The 14,549-nt window shown below is 37.8% G+C and overlaps 1 protein-coding gene across 2 annotated transcripts in view; it reads right to left on the reverse strand.

Moving 5' to 3' along the window:
• MICU1 (mitochondrial calcium uptake 1) overlaps positions 1 to 14,549 on the reverse strand; it is a 282,852-nt gene that overhangs the window by 26,940 nt on the left and 241,363 nt on the right. For both annotated transcript variants that reach the window (XM_032608291.1, XM_032608292.1), the window contains one exon: positions 4,737 to 4,845. In XM_032608291.1, coding sequence (XP_032464182.1) covers positions 4,737 to 4,845 — 109 coding nt within the window. The remainder of the gene's footprint in view (positions 1 to 4,736; positions 4,846 to 14,549) is intronic.

The raw sequence follows: 14,549 nt of genomic DNA on the forward strand, positions 1-14,549 counted from the left end.
TCCAAAAAATTGCAGAGGGAGGAACACTCCCAAACACATTCTACGAGGCCACCATCACCCTGATACCAAAACCAGACAGAGATACTACAAAAAAAGAAAATTACAGACCAATATCACTGATGAATATAGATGCAAAAATCCTCAACAAAATACTAGCAAACAGAATCCAACAACACATTAAAAGGATCATACACCATGATCAAGTGGGATTTATCCCAGGGATGCAAGGATTCTTCAATATACGCAAATCAATCAATGTGATACACCATATTAGCAAATTGAAGAATAAAAACGATATGATCATCTCAATAGATGCAGAAATAGCTTTCGATAAAATTCAATACCCATTTATGATAAAAACTCTCCAGAAAGTGGGCAGAGAGGGAACCTACCTCAACATAATAAAGGCCATATATGACAAAATCACAGCAAACATCATTCTCAATGATAAAAAATTGAAAGCATTTCCCCTAAGATCAGGAAAAAGACAAAGCTGTCCACTCTCGCCACTATTATTCAACATAGTTTTGGAAGTCCTAGCCACAGCAATCAGAGAAGAAAAAGAAATAAAAGGAATACAAGGTGGAAAAGAAGAAGTAAAGCTGTCACTGTTTGCAGATGACATGATACTATACATAGAGAATTCTAAAGATGCCACCAGAAAACTACTAGAGCTAATCAATGAATTTGTAAAGTTGCAGGATACAAAATTAATGCACAGAAATCTCTTGCATTCCTATACACTAACAATGAAAGATCAGAAAGAGAAATTAAGGAAACAATCCTATTCACCATTGCAACAAAAAGAATAAAATACCTAGGAATAAACCTACCTAAGGAGGTAAAAGGCCTGTACTCAGAAAACTATAAGACACTGTTGAAAGAAGTCAAAGATGACACAAACAGATGGAGACATATACCATGTTCTTGGATTGGAAGAATCAATATTGTGAAAATGACTATACTACCCAAAGCAATCTACAGATTCAATGCAATCCCTGTCAAATTACCAGTAGCATTTTTTACGGAACTAGAAAAAAAATCTTATATTTGTATGGAGACACAAAGGACCCCGAATAGCCAAAGCACTCTTGAGGGGAAAAAAACAGAGCTGAAGGAATCAGACTCCTTCACTTCAGACTACAGGGCTATAGTAATCAAGACAATATGGTACTGGCAGAAAAACAGATCAATGGAACAGGATAGAAAGCCCAGAGATAAACCCAGCACCTATGGTCAACTAATCTATGACAAAGGAGGCAATGATACACAATGGAGAAAAGACAGTCTCTTCAATAAGTGGTGCTGGGAAAACTGGACAGCTACATGTAAAAGAATGAAATTAGTATACTCCCTAACACCATACACAAAAATAAACTCAAAATGGATTAGAGACCTAAATGTAAGCCCAGACACTATAAAACTCTTAGAGGAAAACATAGGAAGAACACTCTTTAACATAAATCACAGCAAAATCTTTTTTGATCCACCTTCTAAAGTAATGGAAATAAGAGCCAAAATAAACAAATGGGACCTAATGAAACTTCAAAGCTTTTGCACAGCAAAGGCAACTATAAATAGGACAAAAAGACAACCCTCAGAATGGGGAAAATATTTTCAAACGAATCAATGGACAAAGGATTAATCTCCAGCATATATAAACAGCTTATGCAGCTGAATATTAAAAAAACAAACAACCCAATCAAAAAATGGGCAGAAGACCGAAATAGACACCTTTCCAAAGAAGACATACAGATGGCCAAGAAACACATGAAAAGCTGCTCAACATCACTAATTATTAGAGAAATGCAAATCAAAACTACCATGAGGTATCACCTCACACCAGTCAGAATGGCCATCGTCAAAAAATCTACAAACAATAAATGCTGGAGAGGGTGTGGAGAAAAGGGAACCCTCTTGCACTGTTGGTGGGAATGTAAATTGATACAGCCACTATGGAGAACAGTATGGAGTTTCCTTAAAAAACTAAAAATAGAACTACCATATGACTAAGCAATCCCACTACTGGGCATATACCCTGAGAAAACCATAATTCAAAAAGAGTCATGTACTACAATGTTCATTGCAGCTCTATTTACAATAGCCAGGACATGGAAGCAACCTAAGTGTCCATCGACAGATGAGTAGATAAAGAAGATGTGGCACATATATACAATGGAATATTACTCAGCCATAAAAAGAAACGAAATTGAGTTATTTGTAGTGAGGTGAATGGAACTAGAGTCTGTCATACAGAGTGAAGTAAGTCAGAAAGAGAAAAACAAATACTGTATGCTAACACATATATATGGAATCTAAGAAAAAAAAAGATTCTGAAGAACCTAGGGGCGGGACAGGAATAAAGACGCAGACATAGACAAAGGACTTGAGGACACGGGGAGGGGGAAGGGTAAGCTGGGACGAAGTGAGAAAGTGGCACGGACATATATACACTACCAAATGTAAAATAGATAGCTAGTGGAAAGCAGTCACATAGCACTGGGAGATCAGCTCGGTGCTTTGTGACCACCTAGAGGGGTGGGATAGGGAGGGTGGGAGAGAGAGACGCAAGAGGGAGGAGATATGGGGATATATGTATAGCTAATTCACTTTGTTATAAAGCAGAAACTAACACACCATTGTAAAGCAATTATACTCCAATAAAGATGTAAAAAAAAAAGACCCCATTAAGAAAATGAATAGGCAAGCCACAGACTAGGAAGCTGTTCACAAAATATATATCTGATATAGGACTTAGAATATATCAAGAAATTCCACAATTCAATAAGACAAGCAAACTTATAAAAATGGGTAAAAGATTTGAACAGACACTTCACCAAAGAAGATATCTGAATGATGAGAACACAAAAAGTTGCTCAATAACAGAGGTCATCAGGGAAGTACAAATGAATAACACAATGAGAGGACTTCCCTGGTGGTCCAGTGATTAAGAATCTGCCTTCCAATGCAGGGGACATGGGTTTGATCCCTGGTTGGGGAACTAAGATCCCATATGCCACAGTGCAACTAAGCCCACGTGCTGCAACTACTGAGCATGCAAGCCACAACTAGAGAGCCTGAGTGCTGCAACTCCAGAGCTCACGTGCTCTGGAGCCCTCGTGCCACAACTACAGAGCCCACGCACTCTGGAGCCTGTGCGCCACAACCAGAGAGTCTTCGTGCTGCAAATACTGAGCCTGCGTGCTGCAACTACTGAGCCTAGGTGCCACAACTAGAGAGAGAAGCCCGCACACCTCAATGAAGAGCCCGCGTGCCACAACAAAAGTTCCTGCATGCCACAATGAAGATCCCACGTGCTGCAACAAAGACCCAATGCAGCCAAAAATAAAACAAAAAAATAAATATTAAAAAAACACAAACAAACATGAGATACCTTTATATACATTCCAGAATCACAAAAATTAAAAAAGACTGATACCACCAACTGTTGACAAGAATGTGGAACCACTTGAACCGCTGTACATTTTTAGTGGGAGTATAAAAAAGATGCACTATGAAAAAGGGTCTGAAAGTTTTTTTTATAAACGAAATACCTTTCTCTGGACACAGCAATTTACTCCTAGGTATTTATCCAAGAAAAATGAAAATACATGTCCTCAAAGAGACTAACATAAGAATGTTCATAGTGGCTTGATTCAAGATAGCCAATAACTAGAAACAGCCAAGGTGTCCAACAGAAGAGTGGATAAACAAATTGTGGTGTATTCATACAACGGATTACTATTCATAAAAAAGGAACAAACTACTGTACATGCAACAACATGGGTGGATCTCAAGCACATGCTGAGAGAAACTTTAGAAAGAGTGTACATTGTATAATTCCATTTGTGTGAAGTTCTAGAACAGACAAAATTAATCTATGGTGGAAAAATACACAGAATTAAGATTGCCTCATGATAACCGGGGGCAGAAATTGACTGTGAAAGGGCACAAGGGAACTGTAAAAATCTACTGAACTTCAATTAATATTCATGCTGAAGTATTCGGGAGTGAAGTACTTATGTCTCTAACTTAACTCTGAATGCGTCAAAAATTAAGAGAGATTGATAATCAGAAGGATGAATATATGCATAGGTATTCTATCAGGGAAATATAGCAAAATAGTCATTGAGGTGGATATATGGATGTTCTCTGAATAATTATTTCAACTGTTATGTATGTTTGAAATTTTTCATAATAAAATATTGGGGAAAAAACTGTTTTCAATTCCTCTGCTCTCTCACATTGACTGTACAAACTGGAACTGAATTTGTATGAAGTAAGCCAATAGGGGGTGCTATTTTCAGAATCATGATTTTATCTTTTAAAGAAAAACACAAAAACTTTAACATGAAAAACAAACCAAACCACTCCTCAACAAAGAATGAATTAAAATGAACAGCAACTTTAGCTTCACATTATATATGTCATAACTCTGGCTCTGAAGAGAGAATTTCTGAATTTCATTCACTGTGCCTCAGCTTAGATGCCTGTTTCCAAGACTAATCATTTAAAGATGGGAATCTGCCTTGACTATATAGCCTTTAGCACAAGACAATATATTTGCTGAATTTGGCCTCCCAGGGTGAAATGCAAGGCTCATACAGTGTCAACAGAACAAATCAAAAAACAATGTCAAGAAAAATTCACATATTACTGTTAAGGACGGGTAGTCACCTAATAGATTATAGATTCAGTGTTTATAGTGTCAAGAAAAAAATTTTGGGTTTCATTACCTTTATCAAGAGATGCCCCAGCCATATGGTAAAAGCTCAATGCAGTGTCTACATCATTAATGTTCTTTAAGAAAGTAAAGAAGTTCTCCACTTCCTGAAATGTCAGACCCTGAAAGAAGAAAGACAGTTAAGTAAGGCAGGAACCTGTACAAAAAGCAGCATAAAAATGCAGAAAACTAGGCAGTTATTCATGCCTATAAATCAGAAATTTATGCTATGTCTAGAACAGAGACTCAACAAATTAGTCAAGGAATGTCAAATTTGTACACAACAGGGGAACAAAACTCTGGTATTTTACCCTGAGAAATGCACATTGGCTAATTGCTTTCCCCTCATATGTAAAATCTGACATGAAGCTGTTTAAAGTTATGGCTGGATATCTTTAAAGAAAATATTTCTAACTATACTCTCCAATTAGCCACAATATCTGTTGTGACACTTCCTAAATGAGCTGTAGCCACTTGATCTGTTATACATCGTAACAAGTAAGACCCATCAGGACTTTCATTTTAATAATCTACTCATAGGCCAGTCAAGCTTTTTGAGGCTTAAGCTAATTGAAGAACCACCAAAGCCAGTAATATACATGGGAACGGTTTCAGCATTTAGCAGAACCCAAGCAACTGGGAAAGTTGTTCATTATCTCAATTTAAAAGCTACTAATGAAGCAATTTGCCATGTAACTTTAATCTGATGAAAGTCTGTGAATGAGGAAATTCTTTTCAAAAGCTGGTCAAAGATTTGCTGATCTTTGATGCTACTTTCTATGATGGCTCAAGAGAGTAGTTGGATAAACAGGGATTAGAGGGAGGAATATTTGTCCTATATGCCTGTTTCCCATTTCTCACACATCATGCTGTGATGGAAATGAATACAATCTCTAAGAAATGAGTAACACTGGGGAGACACTGAGGTTAATGTCTTCTAATGAAGCATCAGGTCCTTTTATGGACTGCAGATGTTGACGGGCTTCTACTCAGTACTGATCCTCTTCCGATCTCCATTTCCCCAAACTACAGAGCCCAGGAATCCACATAGGTAACTCAGTAAAAAGGAAACCTTAATATAGACAATCTATAGCACATTCCTGGTACTCTCCAAACTGGCCAATGGTATCTTTCTCATTTCATCAATCAAACTAAAAGCTAAAATACTGTGTGTATGATTATGTCACATGATCGTTTTAGTTTTTCTCCTTAGAATCATAGAACTTAAAAAATTTTAAATTGTGGAATATGATGACCATATAGAAAGGCGCATAAAACAAACTGTTGTAAAATGAACACCCATAAGATCTTGATTCAGGTCAAGAAACAGACAATTATCAGCATCCCAGAAATCTCCCTCTCTTCCCCAACGTGACTCTTCCCAGTTATGAGCCTCTTCTCCTCCCAGTGATAACTACTGTGACTTTTAGAATATTCATTTCCTTGCTTTTCATAAAAAATAGTTTTACTATCTATTTATGCATCCTTAGACATATGTTTAAGGAGTTTAAGTATGTCTGTTTAATTTTATAAATGGAACCATGCAATATGTATTCTATTATATATGGATTCTCTCTTTAAGATTTTTCAATGTTTTTGTGTATATCTGTAGTTCATGCATTTTTATTGCTGTAAGTATTCCATCGTGTGACTATACTATTTGGGCTATTTCCAGTTTTTGGCAATTATGAACAGTTGTCCATCTGTATTTAAGCATTCATTCAAACATTTATGGAGCAACTACTATATACCAAGCTCCATAACTTCTGGCAGTGAAAAACGCCTATATTAAATAATTCTGCCCCAACTTGAGGTCATTCTCTTAAGGTCATTCTCAGAGGTAGGGTTCATTCCTTGTACAAATGCCATAGTATGCTATCTAATGTAAGCACTAGGCTAGAAACAACATTATAAGAGGGAAGAATTCCACTGGATCAGAAGCACAGGTTTTACAATATCACCTGCTTGTGGATGGATACACTAAGACCATCTTCTCTTCCTCTCCATCTAAAGATGTGCAGAGGTGGGAACAACCCAAGTGTCCATTGATATATGAATGGATAAACAGAATGTGGTGTATACATATAATGGAATAGTATTCAGCCTTTAAAAGGAAAGACATTCTGATACATGCTACAACAAGGATGAACCTTGAAGACATTACAGCAAGGGAAATAATCCAGCCACAGATGGACAAATGCTGTATGATTCCATTTATACGAGGTACCTAGAGCAGTTAAATTCATAGAGACAGAGAGTAGAATGGTGGTTTCTAGGGGTGGGCGGCAGGGGATAATGGGGAATTATTGTTTAATGGGTATGGAGTTTCAGTTTGGGAAGATGAAAAAAGTTCTGGGGATGAATGGTGGTGGTGTTCTTTGCACAGCAGTGTATACTTACTGCTACTAAACCATTTAAAAATGGTTAAAATGGTAAATTTTGTTATGTATATTTTACCACAATTTAAAAAAAGATACGCTAAAGCTTTTCTACTTCTTTTTATTAAGGTGTGAATTTCCACAGGCGAGGTAAGGATAGGGGTCTGAGTTTATGAAAGGGTTTTTAAGGCTAAAAGGTTGACATAAAATTCCTAAAACAGAAAGGGCATGGTAAAGGAATTGCATCCCACTCTGATAAACAACCTCTGATGTATGTTAGTTAATTTATTGTGAAACATCAAATGCTCAAGACCACAGTGCTTATGTTGAGAATTATTTGAGAACAGATAGAAGAATCTGAACTGAGTGGTTATTCATTTGATGATTTAGAAAAACAGTGGAATACAACTCATACTATGCCATTATTAAATAAAAATGTGTAACATTTTGCCTTTTATTACATAGATATAATAAAAAATATTTATCGAGCACTATGCCAGGAACAGTGAGGAAAATAAAATTACATTGGACATGGGCCTCCTTAAAGAAAAGATGATGCCATTCACGAAATTCTTATTTCTTGGTAATTACCTTAGTAAAATATCCAGAGGTCTATTAGAATAAAGGTAGAATAAGACTATAGCATGAGGTTCGTGGATAGAAAGTGCAAAGATAGTCTTTTTGCCAGTTGAGTTGCTCAGACTTAGAAGGCTACAGTTTAAGCACAATCTATTGTCAGGTGACTTGAACTGCAGACATAGTAGTGAAAAGGAAATATCCTTCTCTGAGGCTTGGCATTAAAGGGATTTTTTTTTTTTTTGACATACTATGATGAAGTGGAAGAAGCAGGAGTTATTTTATTCTGTGACTAACTGTTCAACAAACCAGTTATCTATCTATCTTTGGAAAGAAGAACATATTTAAGACTGGGCTCTAAATAACTAAAAAAAGAAGATTAACAGTACTTTGACAATAGAAGTACTTCTTTATGTTGTTTAAAAATGAATTTAACATTAGAGAAGTTGTTAAGCAAATAAGAATTGCCTTTCAAAACTAAAAGCAACTGATAAAATGTTTAGGAGAAAACAGAAAATCTTCATGACCTTGGGTAAGGCAAAGAGTTTTTAGATATGACACCAAATGCACAATCCATAAAAGAAAAAAAATTGATAAATTAGATTTCATCAAGATTAAAAACTTTTGTGTTTCAAAATACTGAGAAAATAGACAAATCACAGACTGGGAGAAAATATTTAAAAATCATATATCTGATAAAGGATTTGTATCCAGAATTATATAAAGAACTCTTACAACTCAATGAGATCATAATAATAACCCAATTTAAAAAAAGATTTGAATAGACATCTTCCAAACAAGATATATGAATGGCTAGTAAGTACATGAAACAATGCTCCGGATCATCATTCATTAGGGAAATGCAAATTAAAATCACAATGAGATACCACTACATACTTATTATTGGGTTGGCCAAAAAGTGCCTTCGGTTTTCAAGTAAAAATAAAAGACACATTTTTCATTTTCACCACAAACTTTATTGCACAACATATTCACCATTTTGTTCCACTACCTTCTGCCATTTTTCAGGCAACTTCATAATTCCATCTGCCCCAAACTTTTTTTTTTTGGTCTGCATTCAGTCTTCATTGCTGCGCGTGGGCTTTCTCTAGTTGCGGCGAGTGGGGGCTACTCTTCGTTGCGGTGCGCGGGCTTCTCATTGCAGTGGCTTCTCTTGTTGCGGAGCACAGGCTCTAGATGCGTGGGCTTCAGTAGTTGCAGCACACTGGCTCAAGAGCGCATGGGCTTCATTTTGGCATGCGGGCTCAGTAGTTGTGGTTCGCGGGCTCTAGAGCGCAGGCTCAGTAGCTGTGGAGCACAGGCTTAGTTGCTCTGTGTCATGTGGGATATTCCCAGACCAGGGATCGAACCCATGTCCCCTACATTGGCAGGGGGATTCTTAACCACTGCACCACCAAGGAAGTCCCTTCCCAAAACTTTTTATCTTTTTGAGCAAAGAACTGTTCCAGGTGTCTTTTATAGTCTTCCACGGAATTGAATTTTTTTCCATTAAGATCTGAATAAATGGAAATCCGAAGGTGCAATGTCTGGTGAATACGGCAGATGAACTGGAACTTCCCAGCCAAACTGTAACAGTTTTTGCCTGGTCATCAAAGGAACATGTCGTCTTGAGTTATCCTGATGGAAGATTATGTGCTTTCTGTTGACTAATTCTGGATGCTTTTCATCGAGTGCTGCTTTCAGTTGTTCTAATTGGGAGCAGCACTTGTTGTAATTAATCGTTTGCTTTTCCGAAAGGAGCTCATAATAGAGGACTCCCTTCTAATCCCACCATATATACACATTACCTTCTTTGGATGAAGACCGGCCTTTGGTGTGGTTGGTGGTGGTTCATTTAGCTTACCCCATGATCTCTTCCGTTCCACATTATTGTACAGTATCCACTTTTTTTTTTTCTTTTCTTTTTTGCGGTACGCGGGCCTCTCACTGTTGTGGCCTATCCTGTTGCGGAGCACAGGCTCCGGATGCGCAGGCTCAGCGGCCACGGCTCACGGGACTAGCCGCTCCGCGGCATGTGGGATCTTCCCGGACCGGGGCACGAACCCGTGTCCCTTGCATCGGCAGGCGGACTCTCAACCACTGCACCACCAGGGAAGCCCTATAGTATCCACTTTTCATTGCCCATCACAATTTGTTTTAAAACAGAATGTTTTTGTTATGTTTAAGTAGAGAATCACACGTGGAAATACGGTCAACGTTTTTTTTCACTGAACTTTATTGAACCCAAACATCAAAGTGATTAACATAACAAGCTAGTGCAAATGACTACATTATTATATGAATGCATTTATATGAAATTTCCAGAAAAGGCAAATCTATAGAGACAGAAAAGGCAAATCTATAGAGACAGAGGAAGATTTATGGTCGTGTAAGGCTACGGCAGAAATGGGGATTGACTGCAAACTAGCCTGAGGGATCTTTTTGGGGTGATTGAGATCTTCTAAAACTAGATTGCAATGATGATTGCCTAACTCTATAAATTTACTAAAAATAATTGATGGGTAAGTTGGTGAATTGTACACTTAAAATAATTTATATATACTTTATGATATACAGATTATACCTCAATAAAACTTAAAAAATAAAAAGCAGTTATAGTAGAATGAGAAGAGGGGGAAGGAAAATTAGGCTTCCTCTGGAGTCAGCTCTAAAGCCAGATATCTAGTGCTGACAGGCCATAGGTGGTACAAACACATTGTAACGATGATTCCTTGCCTTGTCTTTTAATTGGTCATAGCAAATCCATCTGCCAAGAATCAATCTAATTGCCTGAGCTCTCTCTGTGGCCCATTAAAAAAATAAGTCTCCTTCCTTCTTCCTTCTATGCTATGTTTCTCACCAATCGAATCTCTCATCTGCTCCATTTTCTGCTTAGTTTTTTAAAACATTTAAATTGTTTTTACACCAGGTAATATATGGATATGGTACAAAATGTTATACAGTACCAAGTAATTCTTCCTTTCCCTTGTCATCCAGTCTCCCTCCCTACATGTGGTCACTGTCACCAATTTCTTGGGTACCTTTTCAGAGATGTTTCTGTACTTGTCTTGCTCCAATAAAGCATTTCCCCATTGCAAAGCGCAGACTTTTCTTCAACTGGTTGGTGTCTGGCAGCAGGGGGAAATTACACCATTTCCATTACTTACATTTCTATAAGAACCTAATAGTCCTGAAACATCACTTTCTTCATATGTTCATTCCTCCTGCTGACAAAATATCAGTGACATCCACTGTCAGCTGGAAAGACCGCAAACTTCTTAGCCTAGTATACAAGGTCCTCTACAATCTGATTCCATAATTTACCTTTCTAGCTATCTCACTAAGAACCTAAAGGTTAGAGTATAGCAACACTGTTTTTCTTGTTTCCTCTAAACCTTTCTGCTTATTCAAATCATGGAGAATAAACAGTGACAATAAACAGGTTCATTAGTAGGAAGATTATGGATTCTGGAATGAGACAGTCCTGGCTTTGAATCCTAGTGTCACCTCTTAAGACACTGTGTGATCTCAGACAAATAACTAAGGCTCAGAAAAAGTATTTTTCATCTCAAAAATGGGTATTCTATCCACCAAGCAGGATGCGATAATTAGGGAGAAGATAAGTAAAATGCCTAGTACATAAAAAGTACTCAGTAAATAGTAGGGCAAAGTCCTTAGTAAGCTGGCAGGCTCATTATTAGAGCCAGCAGCAGTGAATTTACTCAGTTATGCTCTGAAATACACTCTCTTCTCTGGTATGTGTAGGGCCTAGAGGGATAGGAAATAGGGAAAAGGTTGAGGTATATGAAACTAATTGTGTGTGGGGAAAACCAAAAATAAAACAGGGGGGAAAATCCATAAAATTAAATCTCTTAATAGTAATTCACAGTTTAGTACTCCTTTGGGGGAAGTAAAGGTTTCAAAGCTAATCAGTAAAACAAAGCAAATCAGTAGAGTTCTAATCTTTTTTTAGTTTAAGGGTCACACCTCGGGTGCTATACATAGTGGCTTTGGTGGGCACCCAATAATTGGAGTTAAGAGTTTTTCAAGGGCTCTGCTAGCAATGTTTCTAGAATCTGATATCCTCTGAAGACCACAATGTGGTTCACCTCTCAAATATCTGTGAGAATATGTGAACAGGGGAGCCCACATGAATATTATCCACAGAAAACATGAAAAGTTAATAATCTAATAGCTTTATTAAAATTGTTTTTTTAAGTACTAACTCTACTTAATGGCTAGCAGCAAGATTAATAAGTAATGCTATACACAAAGACTGTTGAGGATAGGGCTGTAAGAGGAATCACATAGCAAAAGCAAATACCTTCATAACCTTTGTTTGTCAAAATCCTACTCTGCCTTTCAGGCAAAGTTCAAATTGTACTTCCTCAGAGGTACAAGAGTTCTTACTTAGTCTCTTCCGCTGGTTCTAATCTTTCTCATTGGTGCTCCCAAAAGGTCTCATTATCTTTATTAGGGTACTTAATATACATTCATCAATGCATTTGACAAACATTTGCCTATGAAACATCGTATAGAGAATGGCAAAGATGAGTAAGACAGTGCTCTCAAGAGGCTCAAAGTTGAGTGAGTTGTCTTGTGCCATAATTGTTTATTATCTGTCTCCCTCCACTTGAGGGCAGAGACTTGGTTTTGCTCATTCCTGTATTCCCAATATTTAGAAGACTGCCTGGCACATGGTGGATGCTCAATAAATACTGAATATGAAATTATATAGTTCTTTGCATACATCTATTTTTTACTAAACTATTACAGATAGGTGATGGTTTTATCTTTTATCTTTCTCACAGCACCTGGCTTTGTGTCTTGAACATAGCAATGTCTGCCACTGAACTGTAATTTTCAATTCATCCTTGAGTGGATTTGCTAAATTATTAAAGTTTGCAGTTTCTGCACTCTTTTTTTTTGCTTTACGCAGGCCTCTCACTGCCGCGGCCTCTCCTGTTGCGGAGCACAGGCTCCGGACGCACAGGCTCAGCGGCCATGGCTCACGGGCCCAGCCGCTCCACGGCATGTGGGATCTTCCTGGACCGGGGCACAAACCCGTGTCCCCTGCATCGGCAGGCGGACTCCCAACCACTGTGCCACCAGGGAAGCCCAGTTTCTGCACTCAACCATAGAGAACGACCACTGTGAATTATACTTATGAAGTCTCAGAAAACTCTTGTCTTTCTTTTAATGAGGAGAAGAAGGTAATTTGGAGGATGGAAAGTAAAAGAAAAGTTAAAGTTGAGTCAGATTTGACCTAGAAGAAAAAGTCACAGAAAAAAAAGATACTGAGGGGAATGGGGACAATCTGATAGAGGATAGGGACTAAACTTTAAAACAAAGCAAAAACAAAACATGTTTCTCATAAAGCAAAAAAAGAAAGAAAGAGAAGAAAAATCTGTCTTTGTTAAGTAAGAAACATGGCAGTTACTCAGAGCATGAATAGAGTAATTTTTCCAGGCATGGCAGGTTCCCCAATTCTTCCAGCTATTACTCAGGAACAAAACTAGAGATGCTGATGGAGCAGGCCTTTCCAGAGCAGTGGCTTGCAAGCCTAACTGCACATTAGAATCACCTGGGGAGACTTTTAAGAACTATTGATGCCTGGACTCACCCACTGAGCTTCTGATGTAGTTACTTTGAAGAGGGTCCCAGCACCACTTTTGTGAAAAATTCACCAAGCGAGCCTACTGGGAGACCAGGTCTAAAGCACCGCTTTACAGGAAGAGTATGGTTAGGAGAAATAGAATTTTGCTAGAGAAGGGACAAGATCTGTAATAGGAAGCCCTGGATTTTATTAGTCCAGACTCTGGGTGGATCATTAATTTCTCTTTCTCTCTGTCTCTATATTTTCAAAGGCGAAATGAGATCTAACAAAGCTGTTAGAAACACAAAAAAGAAAAATGGCTGTGAAGCACTGCATAGTCATAAAGTAATACACAAATATTTATTTAATGCCACCACTAGGACCTTCAATCTTTTAGGTCTGGTTTCATATTTTGTACAGAACCCCACACAGAAAATGATTAACGTGTGCCAAATGAAAACACATTTTCATGTTAACAAATCCAAAGTGGAACAAAAGAAGCAATTAGGAAGCAGACAGTGATCCCCCTATAATGGGAAATGGTCCCAGAGAGATGGGCTGGTAACCTTAGGAGCAAAGGCCCATCATTAACTCTCATTTTAGTTAACTGCTATATTCACAAACTATTTAATCAACACGAGAGTACAATCAATCTCAATCTCCCTGCTAAGGCAGGCTAGAAATTCTGGGCCAGAAATAATTTAGCACCCCAGATTTTCATCATCTGACAAAATCTGTCCTTTCATTTCAGGGCTCTTTTGCAAGGTCTTCAGGTCTTAAATTAACTCCTGCCAAAGCTAAAATACTTTATTCCTTTAAGGGAGATGTCTCCAACACCCAATTTATTGCTTTTAAATATAAATTCACAACAAAACATGAATTAGCCTATCATGATAGATAATTATTTTAAGGTCAAATCAATGCCTGGACTAAACTTTAAAAAGAGGTCTGGTCAAAAGAAAGGAGTGTTCCCTATAAAATCCACCTGTATTTGCAATTAATTTTCCGAATTACAATTTCCAACAGATATGAGCTGGGTACTAGGTAGTGCAGGAGTTCTCTCTGGGAGAAAAGCATTGTCCTCTGTCACTTTCTGTTAATGACTCTTCCTCCATAGCCAAGGGAACACCTTGGGCTGGACTGAACTCAGAGAAGCTGACACTTTTTCTCAGAATCCAGCCTGTTCTCAGTTGCAGTCCACAGCCTGTTCAGAGGTCCGTTTAGCTTTTCAACATCCAAGACAAGGAGGAAAAAGTCTAGCTGATAAGAATTGTTT

The sequence above is a fragment of the Phocoena sinus genome, chromosome 16 (genome assembly GCF_008692025.1).
Source record: "Phocoena sinus isolate mPhoSin1 chromosome 16, mPhoSin1.pri, whole genome shotgun sequence".
In the NCBI taxonomy this organism is placed as follows: Eukaryota; Metazoa; Chordata; class Mammalia; order Artiodactyla; family Phocoenidae; genus Phocoena; species Phocoena sinus.